This window comes from Callionymus lyra, chromosome 2, assembly GCF_982586985.1.
Source record: "Callionymus lyra chromosome 2, fCalLyr1.hap1.1, whole genome shotgun sequence".
Taxonomy (NCBI): domain Eukaryota; kingdom Metazoa; phylum Chordata; class Actinopteri; order Syngnathiformes; family Callionymidae; genus Callionymus; species Callionymus lyra.
In genome coordinates, this window is record NC_141819.1 from 34,740,702 (window position 1) to 34,767,206 (window position 26,505).

The 26,505-nt window shown below is 39.0% G+C and overlaps 1 protein-coding gene across 6 annotated transcripts in view; it reads right to left on the reverse strand.

Moving 5' to 3' along the window:
* LOC148086651 (SH3 and multiple ankyrin repeat domains protein 2-like) overlaps window positions 1-26,505 on the reverse strand; it is a 138,671-nt gene that overhangs the window by 10,018 nt on the left and 102,148 nt on the right. For 2 of the 6 annotated variants that reach the window (XM_087784824.1, XM_087784826.1), the window contains 8 exons: window positions 24,826-24,908; window positions 18,266-18,390; window positions 11,143-11,278; window positions 9,717-9,797; window positions 7,857-7,880; window positions 4,791-4,903; window positions 4,607-4,712; window positions 1,606-4,063 (listed from right to left, as the gene is read on the reverse strand). In XM_087784824.1, the coding sequence (XP_087640950.1) occupies window positions 1,606-4,063; window positions 4,607-4,712; window positions 4,791-4,903; window positions 7,857-7,880; window positions 9,717-9,797; window positions 11,143-11,278; window positions 18,266-18,390; window positions 24,826-24,908 (3,126 nt within the window). Of the gene's footprint in view, window positions 1-1,605; window positions 4,064-4,606; window positions 4,713-4,790; window positions 4,904-6,035; window positions 6,075-7,856; window positions 7,881-9,707; window positions 9,798-11,142; window positions 11,279-18,265; window positions 18,391-24,825; window positions 24,909-26,505 lie in introns of all 6 variants that reach the window. The other 4 variants (XM_087784822.1, XM_087784820.1, XM_087784823.1 and 1 more) reach the window with 4 other exon arrangements.

Sequence of the window (26,505 nt, forward strand, 5' to 3'; positions counted from 1 at the left end):
AGCATCATCACGTGGACCAAGCAGAGTTCATTACATCCTGACGTTGAATGCCACCGAACGATCTCAGAAGAGTGATGAGAACCATCATACAAAATGCATACTAGCAATGAAATATTCATCAAGCTTTTTATCCCACCCCCCCTCCACAGAAGTGAGTCTAAAAATAGCACTTTAAAGTTCATCAGAGCGTTGCCCCACTATTTTCTCCTTTGGTGGACAATCAATAGAGAAGCCATTTATACACCTAAAATCAACGACTCAGCAAAAAAAAGAAAACGATGCGCAGTCATCTTTTAAAAGCACTCCATCCTAAGACAAATACAGAAGAAATACATTTCAGGCCGGGCTGGAGAATTTATGGAAGAACTGGGTCAACCCCAGAGGCAGGATTACCAGACTTTTGTTTACGTTATGCAATACAGAAGAAAACTTGTAACATGGTCAAGGAACAAACACCTTGTTCACAGTAGCACGGCGCACCTTAGATTGTGACTAATGTAGCACTCACAGTAAGCCCAGGTGATCTGTACCAATTAAAAAAACACTTAGCCCCCATCCCAAAGGCCTTACACTTTCATGAATCCCAATCCAAACTAGATTTTAATCAAATACGGATTCATCTAAAAATATGTTGCTATCTTATCTTTAACTGCCTATTTCTATTGGAAGTGACAAACAAATTCAGCCGCATACTACTGACTGATACTGTTCAGGTTCCACCCAGTCTTTTACCAACTTTTTTTTCGACTTAACCAGAGTAAAAAAGCAACCGCTTATTCAACTTCCAAACCACAGTAACCTTTTTTTTAAAGGGAGCTGCTAGTCAACTGTATAATAAGGATTTACGCTTCATTATTCTCCAGGTCAGTTGTGTAAACACAGGGAAGGTAAGGACTGCACAGGACGTCACAAAATAGAAGAGCTCATTATTTCTACTGCCATAATTCAATATAACAGCAGCATCATTTTCTTCTTAGAAAGGGCTGCGCCTCTTACCTGATCTAGCAATACCAATCTCAACAAATATGGTAACTCCATTTAATGGTCTAAATGTCTTCATTGTTGTGAATGTACATCAAACAGGTATTAAATTCAAGAGTATGTACTAAATGAATCCCACATCCTCAGAGGAGCTGAGAACCAATTCCACCTGTAATTTGTTTGATACAAAACTAAACTCAATCAAATACAACACACACTCGGGAAGCAGCTCTCATGAGAACACATAGAAGTCAACCGTTTGCAAGGTTATCTTAGGACATTAAGAAATAACCTGAGGTCTTGGTGACTATCAATGACAGCTTCCAAATTGAGAAGGCAGTTTGCATTTATGAGTGAATCAATAACACTTTCATTCCCTTGGCCGAGCGTCGTTCTAGCGTGAAAGCAAACTCAAAGCTCCACTGTCAGAACCACTGACTTTTTCAGTTTTTGAATATTGTTCATCACAAAAAAAAACAAAGAATAGAAAGTTTCCATGCAAAACATAATTAAAAATACAAAAGTTCTCACAAAAGAAAGTAGTGCATGCTGCAATAGAATGACAGAAGGTCCAAGATAGAGATTGATAGCAGCAAAGATAACGTGATAAAGCTCATCACTTACCTTGTTCCAAAGGCCCCCCTGCCTCCTGTGGGGGAGTCCAGGCTGTCTCCTGACTTTGCCGGCCTGTCACGATTCATTTGCTGAAGGATGGAGCTCAGCTCAGTTATAACAGTGTTCTTGCTGTCAGGTGTGGAGGGTGGACTGCGCAACTCTGGGGGCTGATCCCCCCACAGCTTTGATGATCGTTGTGTAGGAGTCCTAGGGGGCTCAGAGGATGACGGGGGAGGTGGGGGAGCCTGAGGTGGTGTTCCATATGACTCCGGGGGTTCCTCTATCAGGGCGTCATGATACAAAGATGTCCTATTGATGACAGACTTTCCTTTTGGTTTTGGGGGTACGGGAGGACGATCCACTAGGAAGGCATGCCCATCGGCACTAGCATAAAGACTCTCTAAAGCACTGTCACAGAAGCCACCTTCAGATGACAGTGTGGATATACTAGACACTGTGCTGGTGGTCTCCATGTGCTGTGGATCACCACTACTGCGACTATCTATCTCCTCAATGCCAGAGTCACCAACTCCAGACTCTTGTTCAGGGGGAGGCGGGGGATAGGATGGAGGTATGCTGTTTGAAACTCGTTTATGATGTTCAGTGACAGGTGGTGGCGCATGAGGATGATAAGGGGGTAAGTGTCCCCCATTTCTTCTTTGCTGCTGGATCATTTCTGCAATGGCACTTGCCTGATCATCGGGTATGTCTATGCTATTGGCAAATTCTAGAGGTGGGGGAAGAGGGTCTACATAGTCAAAGTCTTCATCAATGTCAACTGATGCCAGTGGAGGCGGGGGTATGCGAAAAGGCAGCTTCACTGGTTCATCTACGGACTCACCTAATGGAATGCTACGTCGACGTGAGGGAGGTGGGTTACTTGACAAAGGATTGGGTTGATTTGGGTCTTTCAGTTCGGATGGCCGGTTGCTGTCCTGCCCTTCCAAATCTGGATTATTATGTTTGTTTGTTGCTTCTGTGCTGGTATGGACCATCAAAAGTCCAGCTGATTTAGGAGTGTCTGCAACATCTGCGGGAGCACTTTTTCGTTCCTCTACTGCCTGATGTTGTCTCTCTTCCCGTGCTCCATCGGACTCATATTTCTGCTCCGTCATCTGCCTACGCAGGCCACCTCGACTGGGTCGGCCCATGGTTGCTGACGAGATTGCAGCAAAACTTGTTTCAATTCCAGAGCGTAGTTTCGTGTCAATAAATAATGGCTGAATTAGGTCAGATTTGTGGTTTGGCTGAATGGGTAGAGACTGGGCTTCATGCTTGGGAGTCTGTTGAACCTGAGGAGGGTTTTGTTGTTGATTCTGGGGATGGTTTTGCTGCTCTTTCATAGCCCTGTCACGTGCCGCCAGTGCCAGAGCAAGAGGAGAGTTGGGATCCAAGGGCTTACCGGTTACAGGATGGAGGTAGGTCCCGTTTGCCCTGTAGTGGCTTTTGGGAGGGGTAGCCGGTAAACTAACAGGACTATCCAAGTTTGGACACTGACCTGTTCTAGTGTTTAGAGGTTCTCGGACAACTATTGGCTCTGGGGTGTTGAAGTCCGTCATATTGCCACTGCCTCCACCAACTGGACGTCCAAGCTGCAGAGGGGGGGCCATTATCCGCCGAAGTCTCTCATCACTACTGAACATCCCTTCATCTATAGACTTTGACTGGCGAAGGCGAGGTGTAGGAATAGGACCACTGAAGTCATCATCTCCAATATCTATTGACTGGAATGCAATAGAGTGCTTTTTTGCTTCTAGTCTCTTCTCTCTGTCCCGAACTGCTCCAGCAATAGCAGCAGCAAACGGATTGGCTAAAGACGAGTGGTCATCAGGACGCAGACCTCCAAGTCCACCCACTGTAGGTGTAAGAGGAGGGTGTTCTGGTGTGGTGGGCTCTATTTCCATACTGCTACCCTGACTGCTTTTGCCACTGCTGCTGGTGGAGGGCTCCTTGACAATTATAGTAGGTATGGGTATGGAAGAGCATGTCCGTTCTACAGGTGTGGTGGGCATTGAAACTGGACCCGAAGGGCTTGCTGGCATATGACACGCTTTCTCTGGACTGTCCTCGACATTTGACTGCTTTACAAGCATCCCCTTCCTGCGGGCTGGTTTAGCTGGAATATACAAAGTCTTATTGCCCACCTCCGAGTAAGGGTTCTCTGGCACCGGTGCACGCCCACGTGTGCGTGTACTCTCAAAGTGCTCCGAACTCTGTCGAAAATAGCCTCTCCTCAAAGTCCCAGCATCCGCCCTGCCAATAGTTGTCACCGCATTGGAGTTTTGTGTGAAATTAGGTCTCGTTGTCCCATAGCCTTTTGTGCCTGTTGCTGAGTTGTAACCTGGTGGCGAAGGAGGTGAGATGGCAGGTGGAGGAGGGATGTCTTCCGAGGTGTCGGGCATAGACAGACTGCGGGAGAACTTGAATAGGGGTGGTGTAAGGAATCCATGTCTATCATCATCTGTGCCTTAAAATAAAACAACAACAATATTTTAGAGATTTCCGGAACAAAATGATTAAAAATGTTTTTTTTTGTCACTCGGTTTCGTATATTATTTTAACTTTGTAACTTTTCATCATTTAGGAAAAGCTGCTTTTGCTGATGCTCAAATAAAAAATACTTTCTTTTGATTATCATGTCTGATAGCTGTTTCTAGATCAGGAGCTAAAACTTAGAATCTAGACAAATATTAGTCCTTTTTAAGATTTTACCGAAGAAATTAACTGAACCAGCCCAACATGATTTTGGCCACTGATAACCAAGATCTTGAATCATAAATAAAAAACACAGACAAGAAGTAGATGAGACCTAAAGGGATTTTTCCCGGTGAAAAGAAAATAGCACGGATAATCTTGAACCGAGGACCACCAGTGCTTCTTATCCCTTTACTAATGGCTTTTTAAAACACTCTGAAGAAATAAAGATAAGAAGTCAAGTTCCCATGCACACTATACTATTTTGCCTTTATCAACCAATCCCTTTAAGACATGTAGCCAGATTTCGCCTTACCAATTGACTTCTGCTTCCTAATGGTTCCTTTTTCGGGTAATCCCAGGAATCCTCCAGGAACAGTGGGTGGTACCACCGGGAGTCCTTGCCGGTCATGAAACATTGACTACAATGACGATTTTAAGAAAAGAAAAAGAAAGAATCAATAAACGTGTTCATTATTTCACTAGCTATTTAGCCTTACGTTCATGTCACTGGCCGTGACCAGGCAGCGACTTGACGGCCGTGGCTTGATTGTTGCTATCTTCATATCAATCGGCGACGACTTCTGGGCGTGTGTCATTTCTTCGACCTTGTCTACAAGACAATCAAATCAGTGTGAGCAAACATGGCAGCGAGCAGTGGGTCAAAGCCAAACACAAGCCGATCATTCGCCATCCGCCGGCTGGGCTGCGAGTGGAAGAGTTATAGGGGATTTTCAGGGGGGAAATCGATGAGATGTGTTTGGAAAGTTCAAGCCTCGGAAGCCGTGCAAGCTTTTCCCAAGCAGCAGCATCTGGGCGTCAATGACTGATGGTGGTGGAGTCTGTTTGAAATGACAATTTTGTCACATCTGATTGTCCATTGAACACAAATCACTGGGTATTTGTTAAGGGTTTTTTTCTCGAGCTGCATGCTAGCCTGGTTCTTCCTCGATCACCTCTCTGACTCTGAGCACAAACATGAGCGTTCATCTCCAGAGAAGGTCGGCCCCCTGACCCGCTTTAAAGGTTGAGGTCTTTGTGTTTTCACCTTTTACCGACCCAATTACTACAAGCTCTTTTTTTTACTTTGTTAGGAACTTTGAAAAACAGACTGATATTCTGACCTACTTTTTACACATTGACACAAACTTTCTGACCAATACATAGTGCAATGTTTTTTTTTTTGGGTTGTGCAGTTAATGAAGTAACTAAGTATTATTTAGACTTATTTGCTGCAACACTTTTCTCTACGCATCCTGCTCCCTCTCAGTGAACTCATCCCAGCAGCTCTTATAGCACGACAAGGATATGAGACTATATATTTTACCACATGCCACACCTGTTATCCTTTAACTTCAGCATGATATCATTTTGTTTGTGCTTTGGAAAAGACTGTTTAAAATAAAAGCAATCCAAAAAGTCTTGTTTGGTCAACTGAGTTATTAATTAGAAAGAAGGTACATAACTCTGGATCTGTGAACACCCACATTTACCTCACAGCTGCATGCAGAGGTAAAGCATGATGGGAGCAAACAGCAAATATCACCTCAAATACATTGTTAGGTGGAAAGTTTTGAGTCACCGTTGATGCTCTTAATGAAGGCATCTTTCCAAGATGGCGGATCTTTTATGAAGATGTAAACTCATATTCATGCTCAGGTTCCAGACTCAGGAGACAAACCTCCGACTAAATAAAAGCGCCTGGGGTGAGGAAAGCTTCCATGCATTACGGGGAATGTGATTACTTAGGGTGACTTGGAAAACAATCCTCTTCTTCTGCGCATCTACACACAGAGGAGAGGAGCGGGTGAGGAAGGGGGAGGAGAGGGAAGGAAAGGAGCATCAATGACTTTAACTATGGTTACACACAGACACACAACCAGAGAAAACAAGTGTACACATTTCCCATCAGTTCCACGCGTAACACGGTTGCTATGGAAACCTGAACGAGACATTTCCGAGAATGAACCTTCAAAAAAAAATCCCGGAACTAGAGAATTCGCTCAGAACGGTTAAGTTAGTCAAATACCTGACAACGTAAACAGTCCTTGAAACCTCAAAACCTGGAAGCGATTATCCACCTGACCTAAAATGAGGGTTTCACAACATTTAACACAGCTGCCTGGAAATGAAACAGCATCTATCAGTGGCCCCGTCTTCCTGTCTTCTGCTCACTCTTTTGACAGAATTCGGCTTCTTTTTACCAGCCGAATGTGATTACAGTCAGACAATGACCTGAGCTGACACATGCGGACCGAGTCGGGAGATTTCATGAGCTATGACAATTCTGCTGATCCTCACAGACCTCAAATTAGTCACTCTGAATTCCTCTTTACACTTTTACACTTAAAAATATTATTTTGAAATGAGTTTAAACATTAACAAAAGCTGCTCACTTCCATGATTATAATATTTAGAACAGAGAAAAGTTTGGGAAGCGACAAATTGAATGGTGCAGTCATGGTGTCTCTGACTGTTGCAAGGGACCCAGATGGTAGAGTGGCTGGCTTGTGGTCTAAGAAGTTGCAGGTTAAATCCCAGTTCCGGATAAGATTGTGTCGTGGTGTCCCCCCAGTTTGAAATAGTTTAGGTTGCTTTTTAGCTAAATACGTGAATGTTAAAATGATCACAGATTCAAATAAAAGATTATTCCACAGGGTTTGTTGGAGATACTGTGAGGAGCTCAGTCATCTAGGAGTTCTATAATGAGAAATATCGTCTCCTTCTTGAAGAGAAGCTCTGGGGTCAGACCCAGGGAACTTTTAGAAACTAGTTTAGGAACGTGTTAGTGTTCTACAAGACGAACAAGAAGGGAATTGGCTGGTTTGAAACCAAATCTCGGAAAATATGTGTAAGGATTGATTGTCAAAATGTTTTTATGTGTTTTTTTTCATATTTTAAGAGATAACAAAATCCCCCAAAATAAGGTTGGTCAAAAATAAATGTTAATTTATGAAAGATATTTCCACATTAAATGTAGAATGTTTATACCGTGACTTTTTGACATTTACAATTGATATTTATCAATGGTTCACAATAAAAAGGTACAACAAAGGCGTTATATAAGAAAACAAAATTATTATCATCTTGTTTACACCACAAAAGTATACATTTATTCTCTGTTCAATATTAAACCATGTTGAAGATGCAGGTTTGCATCAACAATTACTTGTTATGGCGTTTAATAAATGACCGAACCATGAAGATTTATAGCACAATAGTAATGTGATGGACAGTATAAGAAAAAAATGACAATAACAGCAGGTTTGGGTAAATAGTTAGTACGACTTAAACATCCATTTCAACAACAACATCAACAGATCTTTTTTAACATTTAGATTTGCTTTCAATTTAAAGGGTTGATAATATCAGGAAATCGAAAACACATTGCACCACAAGTTGTGAACATCGTGCTATTCAAAAGTAAAAGTGCAAGTGTCGAAGTACGAAACACCACGATCACGTCCACACATGCACGAGCGTCACGTGACTCATGCAGTGGTGCTTCAGCTCCGGTCAAAAGCGGATACGTTTGTGAGGACGTCGACATGCCGCTGGGAACTTACCACCTTTCTTTTTCCTCAACGTAGCTACAAGGGGCGACACAAATGCATTCTTGAAATCACACCGTCAATAGGAGTCAGGAATCTCTCTATATGACTACACTTTTGTGTTGTTTTTACCTGTAGTTCTTAATTACTGTGTGTGCTGATTTAAGCGCTGATGATAGAGTTTAACCTTTGAGTTTCACCGCGTGGTTGTTCCTCAAGATCTAGTCTTTAAGCCGGCCTTTGTCTCGACCATTAAATAAACGTCCTTGAAAAGAATATTGGCCTTGCTAGACAAAGTATTGATAATAATTGTGACGCTTAGCATCTTTACCTATGAAGAGTTTTTTCCGTTGGTCAATGTAGTTTTAAGATTCATCTTTTGAACTTCAGAAAAAGATGTTGAAACGTTGGAACAAGTACACACACACATTTGCACCTCATCTTATCTGGCCCTAATTATAAATACCTTGGAAACCCCTTGACTTATCTAAAGGTATCTTCACATCCTCGTCACTATTGAGTGCTTAAAGCTAATGAGTTTTATTTTGTTAAACTTCACCTTAAGATGGTTCAAACAAGCCCCGATCGTCTCTGTAAACTCTTCGTTTAACTGTATATATAGTTCTCATTTTATTTTCTCTGATCGCGGAGAGGAGAATCTTATGTTCTGGTTAATTTAAATATGATTGACATATGTAAATGAGGGCGTGGAGAGGAATGATCATGTCTGCACTGAAGTACGTTGATTAGGTCGAACAAAGGAAAAGTGCTTGGATTCGTGTCACTCACAGATTTAACATCTGAAAATTTGGGTGCACCACTTTCTAGGTTTGAGTGTGCTACTGTTTGTAGTAGGAAGTTTAAATGTAATATTATGTTAATATGATATTACCTTAATACATCAGTGTATTACAGCCATGCAAATATATATATTTATTTTTTACGATTAATCGCCTCCCGCTTTTATTCTTAATACTACTGACACTCTGCAGTACCAACTAGATTTTTAAAATAGAAATCTCTGATTGCTTTTTTATGTTTGTGTATTTTTGCAAGTAACGTGTTTTGAAGTGGTGAATCAACTTCATTCGTCGTGCCTCTGCTGCACGCTCCGCTAGTGATACATCACAACAAACAAACCCTAGGAAGCTCAATGACTTCCATTTAAAATTATTCAATGACTTTGTGGGATTTAACAAGGATTTTGGGTAAATTAAGTGGAATACACATAAGAATACCTCAAGTAGAGACACTAAAAAGAGTGCTTAAGCTTAAGAGTATTGATGAATCAACTGATGAGGTATCATGATACCTCATCATACACTGTATCATGTTGTTTTATGAGGCCTCATCAACTCATCACTAGTATTCAGTATTGTTTACCCTTCTTCTTTTTTCAAGATTAATATTTCATACCTGCGACACTTCAAAACTTTTGTCCTTCACTCCTTTGCTTTTACTCGTGCCACACATTTTAAAGATGTATTATCTTCGTTCATTCAAGCAACAGATAAATCCGTGAAAAGTCCACCAGGTCAGGTTCAGTACTGTTTATCAATAAGACTATTGATTTAAAATAATAAGACGCATGTCTGTTCTGGTGGAATTTCCGTGTGAACGCGGCGAGACGCACTGATGGGCAGCACAGGTCTGTTTGCAGCCACAGCAGCAGCTTTAGTCCCGTTCAAAGCTTCATGCACAGCAGCAAAATGCAAAGATTGCGACAAACGCTGACGACGCCGCTCACCTTTGTCCACTTGGACCACAACGTCAGGGGACAGAGAGACGTGAGGTTAGACAGCTACGTCATCAGCTTTTCTTTTTTTTCTCACCATTCATTAATTTTCTACCACTGCTTCCTGAGACACTTCTTACCTAGTTCCTCCAGTTCTGACGTCATGGACTTGGAGCGCATGGACAGAGCAGTGGTGGGTGCTCGCTTTGGTGGGGGAGGAGCTGCAAACACATCAACCATTTATTAGGAAAAACGAAAAAAAAAAAGAAGTAAACAATCTGTACACTCATATTGTTTATGAGTGTATTTCAGGTGTTTCAAACATGAAGCCTGTGGGCCATTTGCAGCCTGTGTTACGATATTCGGCGGCTTCAGCCTTGTTTTTGTTAAAAGCTATTTATTTTAGTAATCAGGATTATCGCAGTACATTTAAATGTTCTCAGTAATATAACTTTGACAATGTAGTTAAGATGGAACTGATTAATTAAATAAAATAACACATAAAATCAGACAAAATGGCCCAAATTCACAGTTAAACCACAGAAAAAGCCACAAAATATTTAACAGAAAAAATGTAGATCACATTTGTATCAAAGAGGTTCAGAAAATAGTGCAGAAAGACCCCCCAGCCTCGACCCAGTCTCGCCTGCAGTTAATACAAAACTGCAACGAGAATTCTGACCTGCTCTAGTAGAAGAACTCACATTTTCCTGATCCTTAAAACTCTGCATTTGCTGCCAGTTTATTTCATTCTGGTTCTTACTTTAAAAGCTATTCATGGTCAGGCTCCTCCTTAACATCAGTGATCTTATCCAGCCTTACACCCCAGCTTGGGCTCTTAGGTCTGTGGATCAGTATCTGTTGATGGTTCCTGAACACTCTTCTGGACCAGAGGAGAGAAACCCTTCCAGACTCTTGCCCCTATAATTTGGAACGATCTTCCTCTCCATGTGTTTGATGATCTACTGACTCCTTCAAGAAAGATCTTAAGACATTTTTATTTGTGCTTTTCCCTGATTTTGAAACTGCCTTTTAAAGTATATATTTTAACTGTGTATTGTTTTGATTGTTAAAGCGCTTTGTGACCCTGGTCTAGAAATGCGCTTTACAAATAACGTTTACTTACTTACTTACTTACAATAGAATCAGCCTCTGGTGACCAGTTGAGTTTGAGACCCCTGTCATATTTTGTTTTACTGTAGATGAGCAATAATATTATTACTTTTATAAGTTACAAACATAATAATTACTAAATCTGACTTCCAAAACTAAACTAAAACTAAACAGGAACATCATATTTTACATACTGTATGAAGCTATTAAAACAAAAAGGTTTTTTTTCTAAATTTTACGTTTTTAACCATTTTTTTTCACATAGATCTTTCAAAATAATGTAGGATGTTGTTTTATGCCACTTAAGAAAACTAACAAAAATGTTTTTCTTTAACGTGTGAGTACGTGACACATATATATATATATATATATATATATATACACACATATACTGCTTTTAAAAGGTAAAACGTGATCCTCACAGGCTTCATAAGCAACTGTGGCTCCCTCTACCTTTTTTGCGCGCAGTATCGTCCGGGTCCAGGTTCCGACTCACGGTCACCACTTTGATGAGCAGCTGGTTTCCTCCCTGTCGGATCATGTTGACCACCTGCCTGTGACCCACCTTCACCACGTTCTCCTGATTCACCTGCCGGGACGTTCAGCCGGTTAGTGATGATGAAGATGATAAGATATCACAACATGAGCCTCCTGAGAAGCCATTCAACCGGAAAAGACGGCGCTCTTTACAGAGTCTCTGGTGTATGACAGAGCTCCTCACGTCCTACATTAGGCAAGTCAACTATGACATATAAGCCCCTTCTATACTTTCATTAATAGAATATAACATGTTCCCCTGAATTCAAAGTAAATAAGGGCTAAATGTTGAATAATGGTATGATGAAATACACTCAAAAGGTAGTCTTACACTGTAAACATTTACATCTGTTTGATAGTGTCCTCACGCTGCCTCGACACATTCAGACGTACACGCACACACACACACACACACACACACACACACACACACACACACACACACACTGACTTATATAAGCTTCTGTCTTTCTTAGTCTTACATAACAACAAATCATCTTAACAGACATCTTTCTTGTTGCTGGGTTGCAGGTCATCTTGAAGGATACATCTGTGCACAAGACAATATTGAAATTGTAAATTCCTTGTTAAATATTCGAAATAAAAAGCCATCATTGTATTATATTATATTATATTATATTAACAAGTACAAGTTAAACACCTCCTAATACCGCTTTAAATTTATGACAACTTTGATAATGATATTCATGTCACTCTGAGATCCTCCATCCATTGTACTGCAGAGGTGTTGGACGTAGTAGCTGTTGTAAGTCCACAGCTGATTTGGTGTGTTTCCAATTGTGTTCAGGAATTCCATTTGTGAGTTTCGTCAAGGGAGGAATATATGTGAATTGTTTTCTCAGCGTGGCAGGTAGCGAACAATTGGTATTTGGCAGGTGTGATGGGGTTTTATTTTTAGCTGTAAAGAGGAAGTATATTTCTGTTTTGTTTAGCATACATTAAAAAATATTTGGATTGGAAAAAGACGCAAAGATGTTCCGTCTTTCGACGCCAAGTTTATATACCCACCTGTGATCAAAACTTAATAATGTGTGAATTTTTAGGAGGAAAAACTGATAAATTACAGAGGCAGTGAATATCAGATTAATTTGTTACACTTTAGCAAGTGCTCTTTTGAACTGGAAAACCACTTGGAGTGGAAATGTACTGAAGCTGAAAAAGATTTAAAAAGATAATTTGTAATGTCATTTCCTTTTTGTCAGAATTGATCTTGAAAAAATTGGATCAAAAAAGGTACCGTAAAGTAGTAAAGGTATTAATATCAGTTAAGGTACCAATATCAGTACCAGTATGATAGTATGTTCGACGGATACCCAGCCCTAGGCAAATACACAATATATTACGATAGTGTAGGAACAAGGACATATATTGAATCTCTTTCAAAATATCTAATTGTACAAAAATGAATTACAAAACATGTTTGTATTTCACAAGAGAACAAATACTAGTGAAATGAAGCATCTATGTTAATTGTTAATTTAAAATTGCTTGCATTGATGCAGTGCCATTGAATATCCAAAAGAAACATGGAAACATTATTAAGCGTATCAATATTTTCTTCTACAGTATCATAAAGATTATTGTAATGTTTAATAAAATGGAATCCGCCCTTTTTGCTCTGGTTATTTAAAGGTTATTTCTTAAGAAATGATACCACATATACTGTTTATAAACTATATTTTGAATATAAAAACAAATACTAAACTGTCTATAACAGAAAGTTTAACTCTGGTTGAGATATTGTATTTTCATTCTTCAACAAATACTCTCATCAAATCTATTTTCCTTCAGTTAATGTTATCGACAGTAACTGATGCTGACGTCCACAATCTCTTTTCCTTATCTTATCTTAAACACTGGCATCATAATATAATAAACATTACACATAAACATTAGTCCACGTTGATTTTGAGCCAACCATCGTAGAGGGCCACATCAAATGAGTTGGTGGGCCAGATGTAGCCCCCGACACACAGTACAGTATTTTTGATCACATATGTATTGCCGGTCTGTTCTTTGTGTTAATCAATTCCTGCAGTGACGGCTACAAGCAAACATCAGCTTAGTTTAACCAACGCAACACAAATGCACTCAATCTCTCACACAGACTGCACAGGCAGAAAAACCTCCGCTGACAGATGTTAATCCGATTAATCATACCTAATCTAACCAATCAGAGCAAAGCATGTAATAACATGCCTCTAATCTAGCCAGTCAGGTCAGCCGACCCTAGCGCTGTCACAAAATTACAGACACTGGGATTTGCGAACACAAACAAGAAGCTTTTAGGGTGAAATGTTGCTTCCAAATGTGAGTGTGTGTGTGTCATGTCGAGGTGAAGGACTGTACGGACATGACTTTCTTTTTTTGATGACTCAGGGGTTTGATGTCCCACGAGGGTGAACTTCAACGTGGACTGTGAGTCTCACGCAAATGCAAGGATTATCAAAATGAATTAGAAATAATGAGAAGAACTTTAAATTGTATTATTACATCACAGTAGATGATTTCATGACAACATTTTAATTGTATTTAATGTCGATATGGATGTATTTTAGGGCACATCTGAACAGCCACTCTGTGTGACATCATAAGAAAAGATTTGGGTCAATACAGATTATTATTGGAATAAGAATATATTTAGTATCTAGATACAACCACAGTTTGTAATGCTGGATTAAGCATCCAAGAATTTAAAAAAATAACATCCCAATGATGCTTAAATGTAATAGTGAAGGTCTGCCGGTTACAGATGGTAAACATTAAAATAGAGTTTAGCCTTTAAATTAAACTCTAATTAAGATTTTGGCACCTTATTTGATTGAGTTTGAAACCTTTGATCTAATATAATATGTATGACTACACAAGAAAAATGTAGATTATTCTGTTTCACGAAAAAAAAAGATTTCGGTTTTTAAGGGTACATTGAAGGAATCTTAGTTGTATTCACAGAGACTTGGGATAGTCCGATATGTTAATACTAATATTTATAATTCCTGTTCAAAGGTCAACTAACTTAAACTCCAACTCTCCTGACTCACTAACATGTTTCAAATGTTGAAGTCTTCCTCTCCAAGATGCATTAAGTCTCTCATCATGACCATCTTTTGAACTTTACTTAATAAAGTTTTCCCCAGTCTGAAATCTCAGCGAACGAGAGGTTACGACAGCGGAGTCAATAATGATGTAAAAATGGCTTCAACTCTCCTCCCTCCAGCTATAATCACTCCCCGCTTTGTCTCTACAACGATTCCCTTGGAGGTGGAAACTTGTGGTCATGGTTGACAAAATTTAATCTCCAGAAAAACAAAGTGCTTTCAGTGGGAGGGGCTTAATCTCATTATCTAATGTAAATAATGAAATGAGTTTTGTACAAACAGACACATACTGATGACACAATAGAGGTCCAAGATCTAGTCAAGAGACACTTAAATCAACACATTAGTTTCTCTATAAAATATCTTAAAAACTATGCTGTGATTTTTGATACACATTCTTAAACTTGCAACGTATCAACTAACACAATTATTCAACTAAATATGCTACAACAATGCACCGCACCAAGCAAATATTAAGACATTTATCAAGTCAGCATGAATTTTAGCAAATATGTCCTCTTGAGACCGATTAAAACATGAATGGTCATACATTTTAGATGAGCTTTAAACACACTCACCAGCATATTAAACATTTCTGCTCCCTTTTTGGTTATTTGATTTTAAAAATAAATGTTTTAAATCAAATAAGGCAACGTTGAGTATTTCAGCTTGTGTGTATATATATATGACCTACTTGTGAAAACTGCAATTCTAGGACGTTAAAAATTGAACATAATACTCTTCTCATCACCTTATACTCTTTATGTACTGTTCTCGTGCTGTAAGTCTAAAGAAAATGTCATTATTGTGCATTTAATGCTGATTTATTAGTTTGAATTATTTTGAACATTCAAGTCCACTACTGTGAACAAAGTGATCACTTCTATGCTCCCTTACTCCCATCATCACACCTTGAAAGTTAAAAATCATCAAAATCATTGTAAAAAGAAAAAACCTCAATGCTGTGGTTGCCAGGCAACAGTTTCTGTGTGATTTCTAGCTTGTGGTTGGATCACTGCCGAGAGTGAGATCAGTATTTAGAGAGAGATGGGGGGGGGGGGCAGGTCTAACCATTCATTACTTAAGGTGGATGTGATTTTAAAACTGGGTTCTTTTTTTCTCAATGAAATTCTCTGAACCTCGACGAAAATGCTGATGCGTTGTCAAAAGGATGAAGTGATCTACTATTATCACACCTCCATTCGTCTTCAGAACAACAATCATGGCACACAGAGCACCACCATTATCGTCCCATTTGTCTCCGCTAACAATACGCCTGCAAACGCTTGTTTTTATTGCGTATCTTTGTTACAACCTCTGCCGTCATCATCACCGTGTCAATAATCCTGATCGACTCTTACATGAATTGATGAAACCACCGTCACCTTGCTTTAACTCTCACACTCTAAGACACCAATTTCAAGTCCATAATGCTGCGTAAGACTGGGTCAAGGTGACAAATAAATATGTTTGTGGTATCCCTTGTGTTGTCTCTGGCTCAAGGTGAACGACCTCCACCACTGCATAGGTTTTTATGAAAGCCAGGTACGTTAGCTCAACCCAGAGACAACACAAGAGTTAAGAAAAATATTGATACACTTAAATATCCAAAATATTTTAATGATACACTATCGATATTCAACAGCAGTGAATAAATAATTAAAAAATATATATTTTTGGCTTTTAAATAATATTTTATCTGTATCACATTTATATGATTATTTATGGTTAATTTTATGGTAAGTTTGTATAAAATGAAATTTGATCACTATACAAAAATATGATTTACAATAACATTCAATTATTCACAGTGTTTGTTAATTTTTGTGTCGCAATTAAACTTCTGGGCAACTGGATGGCAGCATTCATTACGTCCGCCACCACTAAAGGAATGATGTAATCTTGCAAGATCCCAGCTATAACTGGGGACGAGAGGATACAGTCGACTCCAGCAGCTTTTAAAGCTGATGTTTGGACATATTTTTGTTTTAAAACAAATTCAAGCAGCGACGACTTTGTCAAGAGTCATGTGGTCTTTAAATTCTGTAACACCAGAGCCAAGTACTTGGACAATACTACAAATATATCCTTGTTACTACAGTATAACAATATTTTGCATTCTAAAAGATAGCTTTTCCTTACAACCTTCACACTTTGAATGACTCATTTATTTTCTTCAATATAGTCTGTCTTGATTTGTAACGTGTCTCGAGATAACTTTGTTGTGATATGAAACATACATTTAATTGAATATATTGTATCGTTGCCCCTGTGATAGGTATTGTATCACCAGATTCTTGACGATACACACCCTTAGGTGGGACTGCAGTGGATTTGATCCAGTAACCTCAAATCAAACACTCCACTTCAAACCTCATCTTTTCAGCACTGCGGTCCCAAAACAGCGAGAGTCCACCACCGTCACCACATAACTGCTTCCGTCGTCAACAGGACTTTCTAAACGCGTGATTAGCAGCGGCGGCAGTAAAACACGAGCGGTGAAGCAGCAGCGGTAGTAACAGTGTGGGCTCAGACTGCTGTTATAAATAAATTATTTATAGAAAATGATGCTTCCTCTGTTATTTTAAGACTAAAGGTCATGTGACGTCGCTGCGCCTCCTCTGAGGATCAGTGTGTTTGTGAAAATCCACAGCAGAGAAGATGAAGCGAGTAAACAGCTGAAGGGACTTCCATGATGAAGATGAGGGAGCCGAGAGATTCACACGTGATGCAAAGTGATGAACAAAGCATCCTCACACACACACTAACAGGAAGACCAGGACGAGGACGTCACTGAAGATCCGGCGCCACCAGGAGGTTTTTGAATGGTGTGGGATGTTGCGGGGAAAGACATTTTAGAACTTCGGGAACAAGAGATTGAAGAGTTGCTTTTAGAGGAAGAGACATTTGAGGTCTGGCTGCCGGTTCAGTGAGCAACTGACAGCTCTGACACACACACACACCCGGAGACACACACAAACGCACACCTGGGGAAAAAGCTAAGCAGATGCATTTGCATGTTACAGTGGTCTCACAATCTCTCGGCCCAGTTATATAAGAGAGTAAGTGCTTTTCACACACACACACACACACACACACACACACACACACACACACACACACACACACACACACACACACACACACACACACACACACACACACACACACACACACACACACACACACACACACACACACACACACACACACACACAGTCCCTTTATTCAATCTGGAACTTTTATACTTTTTTATAAAAAGGTTTCCTACAAATGCCTTTTTTTTGTATCTGGTATCTTTGTATCCTCAACCCTTCATTCTATTAAAACTCGGCTACTGACTCACAAGGTCTTTCAAGGAGTCACATGACCAGTCCGAGCACATCAGCGTTTACACTTCCTCTTCCCTGCGCTATAAATCCTGCAAATGTGCAACATCAATTTTGCATTTAAGCTACTTTTGCACTGTTAAGAATTTAGGGGGGTTGAGGCTGAACCACAGATTGCGCGTGACCTACTAAGATGGTACATGAAATTCCTAACAATTGCAAAAGGCTTATTGAATAATAAAGGTCGTTTTTGATACATATCCGCAGATCACCAATGAGATGAATAATGAAAAGTTTGGCTTCATCAAGCAAACCAGAGACTGACTCAAGCACCGCAATGATGCATACTGGTCCATGTTCATGTCAATGTAAGATTTTAAACACAAACCATTGAAGGTCGTCTCCATTAGATGAGTTTTAATAATCGCAAACCCCTCTTAAGACTGATCCTTTAAGACGCTACCTTAAAAGCATCAAAAAGTAAAATTGAAAAAATGGTTTCTGGCTCCACCAAGTGTCAGAACAATGCAACTGCAATGTTCTGTTTTTAAAACAACACATTTTAAAAAGCCTGAAAGTCACCAATCTCACCTCAATGAGGAAATCCCCCGTCCGGAGCCCCGCCTGCCAAGCCACGCCCCCCTCATCCACCGACTCCAGGTACTGTAGAGCAGGGAATGCCGGCGTGGGAGTGAACTCCTCGATGGGCGTGTCGGCTGAAGAACATGGCGATAAAAACAGAAAGCAGATTTAGAGTCACGTCACAAAATGCAATACAAGCCTACATTCTTTAAAAATCCTATCATATGTCTATTACTTGCTAAATTTGCTGAGGACCAAACTTCGGACCGAACAAAATTCTTCAGTAGGACTAAGCTTTAAAACATGCTTCATCTTTCATCGCTAAGGTTGGTATCCAAATGTTTAGATTGAAACACAGCCCTGACCAAGAAATTAAATTTGTCGACCTTTTATTGGAATTTGTTTTTCATCTAAACCTGAGCTTCATCTACTAATACCTCGTCCCACTATACATGTTATGGCTTCAACATCAAAGTACTGCTACATATTATGCATCCATCTACTATTCTGTCTTGCTTCTGCTGACTTCCATTCATCTTCCCACCATCAAACATTCCATTAATCCATATTTGAGGTCACGCATCAACCTATTTACAACAAACATCATGTGGTGGATCTAGAATAATGCTTGTACAGTATATCTACCAGAGTATAAATCCATCTGGCCATTTTCAAAGCGGGCCAATTCTCTGCAAATTACTCTCTGGCTTTCAAAGGTACCTCCAAACATGTTCTGAATTATTCATTATTACAGTTGTCAGGTTTCAGAACGAGGAAAAAACAAATCCAGCAGATAAAGCTTTTTGCTTAAATTCACCAAACAAGATTTTTTGCTTTGAGGCAAATTCTAAAAATGCACTGTGTTTCTAATGCAATGTAAAAAAAACATGATCCAAAAAAACACAATTTAGTCTCGATTAGTCTGTCTGTCAGGCACAACGCAAACCAAACCATTACAAGAAACAGTTAAGACTTCCAATGCATCTCTTAGCAACATTTATTTTGTATACAAGATAACTCCTCATGAAATAATACAAAGTATTTTTAAGGTTTTCTTAAACGTGTCGATGAGAGGTTTGGCAACTGGTTTCTTCAGTTACTGGAAGACTGAAGGTCACAAAACATTGTGTTGCCAGAAAGAGGCGTTTGGGAAAACAGTTAGTTGAGTCATGTACTTTATTTTATGTAATTATAGATCTTACACAATCTGTTATCAAACCACTAACAAAAAGACTTGAACGATATCATAGTATAGGTATATAGTATGTATATAATGTATGATAAAGCACTGATGCATTTAAAAATTTGCACAATTAATTTATGATGTTTTGACACGTAGAGAATAAAAACATATTTTGGGCCAATAAATGCAATATTTATGTGTTTACAGAGAAAACAATAATATATTTACAGCACATCTAAGTTATTAAACCTGAGAGATGTGTTATCGCCAAAATAACAACAATTTAAGGTAACAATGTGTGTATAAGTAAATAAGCAAACAACAGTATTACACTGAGGAAACATTTAATTAATGATAATATTTTTCATCCTTCCTCCATCATTTCCTTTCAATCAACAAAGAAGGACAAATTGTTGGACGCCAAAAATATGTCATGCTATTTGCAAGACCAAGCTTCCAAAAAAAATCTAATACTGTCTCGGTTTCACCTGAGCCAGAATGATTACTTCTTAATTGTGACTCTTTATGGATTTAACAACATTTTGGCTTATTTAAAAAAATAAATTCAACAATCCCATCCTTCAGAAGTGCTTTACAGGGACCAGAGTGCTGTGCCAGGTGGTGAGATTAAGTGAATTGGTGTCTATTGTTTGTCTTAACTCATATTCTACACACCATGAACGACACCATCAAATTGATGAACTGTTAAACTGTTCAAATCACCAGAAAGGTGTAGTTATGGTGCGAACAGGAGAAGTATTTATTTTTACTCTTTTATAACTGCTAACCGTAAAAAAGTATTAAATCCATTTTTCCCAAGAAAGCCAGTAGAGGAGGGGAAAGGATTTTATAATGTATTGTTATATCCAAATAAATGGAGGTGTAAAAACACTGTTTCCTTGTTTTTTTTTGCTAATCCTAGATAGATTTCTGTTATCACATATTATTTAAGAGTTGCAGTGATGAGATATGTTTAACAACCCAGAGCTCTTTGCTCAACAATTGATCATTGTAGATCTTCTCTGTCAAAGTCTCAAAACTTTATTGACACCAATCAATTTGAAACTTGACAGCTTGGAACTTTTGTCAACAGGAATTTGACTGAGCTCTTGAAAAGTCGATGTATTCTATTGGCTCTTTGCTTTGAAGAAGCACCATATTACCTTTTTAAATGTTTGGAAATGAGAAAGTATGTCTGCTCAATCAAACTTGCTCGTAGCAAATCAGAGGCGGAGGAGGAAAAATCCTGACTTCAATGAAATAGTTTCATCAATTACCCTCTGAAGTTTTTAACTGGGAGGAAACCGGATTCCTGGAAGGAAGGCTACACAATCAGACACAGGGCGAACGGGTCGTACGTGAAGTGGTTTATAAATTCACTGCAAATTGTTTACACAATAAGAAATGTTGGGGTTTTTTTTTCTTTGCTCCTTGAGAAACAGTTTTCAAATAACATTTATGATCAAGATTCAAACACAAACATGATAGCACATGACCAGACAGGTAATTTAAAAATTAAGTTGGGTTTAGATGTCAGTTAAAAAGTTTCACATCTGCAATATTTGTAATCATCATACATATAAAAAATTAGAGCCGAAACAAGGTATTGAAACTTAGAAAAGTATTAATTTAATGTTCAACATACGACTACGATATTTCTTTGTTGTGAACTACCTCAGACCTGAAACTTATTATCATAGTTGAAGTTTCTTTTTGCACAATATATTTATTTTAAATGCATTTATTATTTTAATTATAAATATTTGTCTGTCTTTTTCAATTGTTACATGGTGTAAGAGATGTTATTACTGTTTTTTTTGCTGTTAATACAAATGTATTTAAAAATAACTTTTTCATCCCTTTTGTATTAAGTATACTATTTTCCTAAATAACAGTGTTGAGTATGTCGTGACTACCCTAATAAAAAAAATACAACAATGCTCTGAAGCAAATTTGAGAATAAAAAAAAAAAATGATGACCAACATGCATCTAAGATAAGTTGCGCTCTCTGGTGTTTTAACCATAATTTTAAGATACTCAACTATTTTTTAACGAATGACCTTTACCTACTAAACTTCCCCCTTTGTACCGCCCTAAAACAAAGTTGAACTGTATCAGGGGATTCGAACCACACACCTAGTCTGAAAAGCTCCAGCGCCATTCCAGTCGCCAAGAAAATCCTCACTTGAAGGATTTAATAAACCGAAGCCCTTTCACCCTGACATCTGTGATCATGAAATCCTTTGAGAGGTTTGCTGACCCACTCCAAGGAGTTGGTATCCTTCAGAGGGGGTTCTGTCTGAAGCTTGAAGCACAGTTGTGCCGATAATCACAACAATACGACAATTAACTCCTAATCTGTCCACAACAACGACAAGCTTTCACACTGAAGTCTGTTGGTCCCGACAGAATGTATCAAAACGCAAACGACAGATAGTTTTTCAGCAAGAATTTTAATATTTGGATCACAAACTGATGTATTTAAGCAGCACCTTAAGAGAAGCGCTCAAAATGAATCCCCCGTGAACATACCTGAGAATCTAATCTCACAACTGTAGCTGCATATTTTGCTGTGGCAACGGAATTTAATGTCTCAAAGAGAGGGTGAAATAAAGTTTAAAAACAGTTTAAAAAAAAGTAAATGTGATGCACTAACTGCATTTAGCAAAGAGAATTAAGGCTGTGTAGTGGTAAGAATCCAGTGATACAATACATATCCAAAATATGTCCAAACATCAGCTTTAAAAGCTTCTGGGGCCAACTGTATCCCCTCGTCCTCAGTCATCGCCGGGATCTAGCAGGATTTTATGTTCCTTTAGCTGCGCAGGACGTAGTTCCTGCTGCCATCTAGCGGCAGGAGGTTTAATTGCAACACAAAAACGATCAAATTTTAAATAAAGATAAAAATATATATTTTATTTTATAGACACTATATTGAACTATAAACAATGGAGAACTATGATAAAACATCTAATTTTGAAAGCTATAAATAAATACAGTGTTCCTGAATATCGATACGGTTACCGTGAAATATAATGTCGAAATATTTACATTTATCAAATCAAATAAATAGTAATGGAACTTGTGGGATTGCCAGCTTCTAAAATGTGCATTAAATGTTTTTTGGGTTTCGCAGCTTTGTATATTGACTGTTGCACCCTCTAACATACATTGTATATTAGTAATTATATTCTGATCAATGACAAAAACTGAAGGTACAATCAACTTTTCATTCAGAAATAAATAAACTACATTATTGTTCTTAATATTGTTCAGTCGTTTAGCGTTCGTTCACGGGTCTGACGTGGACAAATCTGCTGCTTGTGGTTGTTCTTTTAGTCCGACGTAACAGACTCAGATTTTAGAGACATGAAACTGCCTTTTGGGAAGGTGAATCAAATATTGTGGTGACAAGTGGACCTTTTTATATCTGCTGGCAGAGCCAAAATGTGTAAAGCGAGTGAGTGAGGGAGAGGACGTGAGCTTGTGTGACAGCTCAAGCGTCAGCGTGTGTGTGCATGTGTGTGTGTGTGTGTGTGTGTGTGTGTGTGTCGGGTCAGTTCCCTAGGGTGACAGCAGTAAGTACATGTGTGTGTAACTGTGGGTCGCCAGTATCGCCAGAACATTCCGGTTACTTGATCTCCTTTCTTTTAAATTCCCCGTCCCTCCAATCCAGCAGTTTGAGAATGTAAACGTGGATTATGACATCGCTGAAATCGTCATAGAAACCATTGCAGCAGCTCCGACCGGCTATTTTTAGGAGCCAATCTGGTGTTGCGGTGCAATATCAGACAGCCTAAAGAACAGTGGGTGCGTGTGTTTGTCTCCGCATGAGTGTGTTTGTCTCCGAGTGTGTGTGGCCCTAGGGGAGGTCATGATAAACTATCAGAAGTGGTTTTGGGGGGGATCTTTGAGAAAGGCCAGTGAATCCATGTGAGCAAACATCTCAGTGGTGTTTGTGATAATTCACTTGACGCTGTTGACATCTGCGGGTATTAGAATTTAACGTGACGCTCAACAATTTAGGAAGTGGGTCAGCGAATGAAATGTCATTATAGAATAGAGATAACCTGGTATAAAACTACACCATAACCTCCAAACACGTGTCAAACTAGCAGCCAAATCTGAAGTCATTTTATGTGTGTCTGCCAGATGGTTGTAAATTCATGTTGATGTTGATATGGTGACCTATAAATGCCAGTGTTTAAGATAAGAAAAGAAAAATAAGATTAAGGATGTCAACGATAACAGTAAAGCCTATTTTGATGTGAAGGAATTTTTTTGGTGGAGAAGAACAAACACAGATATTTATTTTTATTTTTATAACTATACATTTTTCACTCTATTTTTAATCAAATATGTATTTATGTTCCTTTTCTATTTCTTCCATGAACTTTCTGATGAAACAACCTACATCTCCCCACTGTGGGACAAATTAAGGGATATCTTATCTTCTAATTTAAAACTCAAAAAAATGAAAATACAATATCAACATTTAACTTATACTTCCTGTTTAGTGAATCGGAATTATTTAGTTTCATCAATCACTGCTCAAAGGATTTTGGCCCCTTGTTTGTTGACACCCCAATATATTATAAACAAAAAATCTAAAGATGTCATTTAAAAGTATTTGATGGGACTTAAAAGTAACACTGAAGATAATGATGGCAATTATAATGTTTGAAAGCTACTTTTTTAAACTTTTGATGTACTTGTTAGTGGTATCTTATTTGTAGATGTTTTTATAGATTGAACTATGTTATGGAAAAGTATCTCCCATTTGACTAAAACATTTTTTTTGTGAAATGTTTTAAAAAGAATAATTTAACTGCTACTTTTTAATGTACCGTTTATGTAAACATCTGTCCTGCTGTATATTCTCATTATTTCTATGTTGCTCATGATTAATTTACACAAACACTTGCAATTTCTGTTTTTTTTATTATTATTATTTTATTTGGGAGATTTTTCCCATTATTGTTGTACGACATCTTGTGCTTTAGCAGTTTCAACCCTGACATTATTATTACTCTAAGGATAAAACTTTAGATAAGCCAAACTTATATCTATTTTTATGTTGTAATAGTTTAAAGTGTGCACACAATAAAAAGTCAAACGTGTATTTACCCGCAGGGATGTTGAAAAGTGTGGCCATTGAACTTGTTATACTGTACAAATGTGAATTCTCCTGATAAGATGTGACATGTCATAATCCAGCAGCAGCAGGACATGATGTGAGTGAGTGAAGGTCTCAGGTGAGTCTCCAAACATGTCCACGTCATCTTCACACATGATGACAAAAAACCTCCTTAAGTTGCCAAACTTTAGTCCCACACGTCACACATGCACCCCATCATCAGCGTCTCAGGTGTGTCTCCTCCTTACCTTTGGCTCCTCGCAGCACGAACCCGAAGCCCTCGTTCTCCTTCTTCTGCAGCACCACCGTCTTCTCGTCCACCACGCAGTCGCTGTGGAGCAGATGCCGCGCGGAGCGTCCGTTAGCGCAGCCCATCATCCGCAGCATCGCCGCGGACGCCCGGCCCGAGTGGAGGTTCATGCTGCTGGAGGAGCGAGTCCAGCCGGGGCAGGGCGACCCCGACGCCACCCTCCCCCCCTCCTCCACCCTCGAACTTCTCTCTCTCTCTCTTTTTTTTTCTCGCGGGGTCTCGTCAGCGGCCGCGCGGCGACAGCATCTCCAGGAAAGCGTCGACCCCCCTCCTCTTCCTCCTCCTCCTCCTCTTCCCCAAATACAGAAAGAAATAAACGCGCCTCCTTCTCCTCCTCCTCCTTCTCCTCCTCCCTCGCTCTCTCTCTTCCCCCCGCGCGGTCACCGCGACATCCAGCTGGAGGTGACAGCGGATGACGGATGGAGGTTCGGGCGGGAGGAAGGACGAGGGAAGCCGGCGTGGTGATGCTGAGGGGCGGCGGGAGCGAGAGAGGGGGGAGAGAGGGAGGAGCGGCGGAGACACGGAGGGACGTCAAAGGTGCAGGAAGGGAGGGAGAGCGTGGTACTTAAAAAACTTGGAAGTAAAAAAAAAAAAAAATCCTAAAAGGCGTTTTCCTATCCTCAACTTCAAGGTCATTTTTTTTAAAAATAAAAACGAACTTTCAACGAGTAAACATTTTTTTTAAATAATAATCTAAAAGTACCAAAATAGAGCTTAACATGAGTGAGTGCTTAAACCGGTTCACCCAAAGTTCACTCATTTTCTACTCCCCCCTTCATGTTGGCCAAGGGATTGGGATTATCAGTTTAAAAAGTTATAGTTAAAAAATGTTTGTTCATTTTAATGTAGCGTCTGGGTCTTCGTCCCCTAAAAAAGGACTCGCTTTAAATTTTTCCAAAAGGCCTTCATACTGCTCACCTGTAACGTCCATTTTGCACGGAAGGCTCGACAAGAGGAATTGTTCCCGGAAAAACTGAAAATAAGTCTGTATTTTAAGATTGTTTGTTGCAGAAACTAATGTAACAGCTAATGGTGCAACTACTGTAACGGCTAATGTAGCAGCTAATAAAATAGCTAATGTAACAGATAATGAAACAGCTTATATAACAGCTAATGTAACAGCTAATGTAACAGCTAATGTAATAGCTAATAAAATAGCTAACGTAAGAGCTAATGAAACAGCTAATTAAATAGCTAACGTAAGAGATAATAAAACAGCTAATTAAATAGCTAACGTAAGAGATAATAAAACAGCTAATAAAATAGCTAACGTTAGAGATAATGAAACAGCTAATATAACAGCTAATAAAATAGCTAACGTAAGAGCTAATGAAACAGCTAATATAACAGCTAATGAAATAGCTAACGTAAGAGCTAATGAAATAGCTAACGTAAGAGCTAATGAAACAGCTAATGTAGCAACTAATTTCCTGGGATGCACTCATATTACTGAGTTAATTTCAAGTTTAAAAAGTAAGTTTAAAAATCATCAGTCTTTTACTGCAAACCTTTTTCTTTTCCAAGTTATTTTCATACTGTTAGCTTAGCTGTGTGCACGACAGGTTTAACTTGTACTGCTTGTTACCTCTTCAGAAGCTAAAAGGCTAACATGCTACCG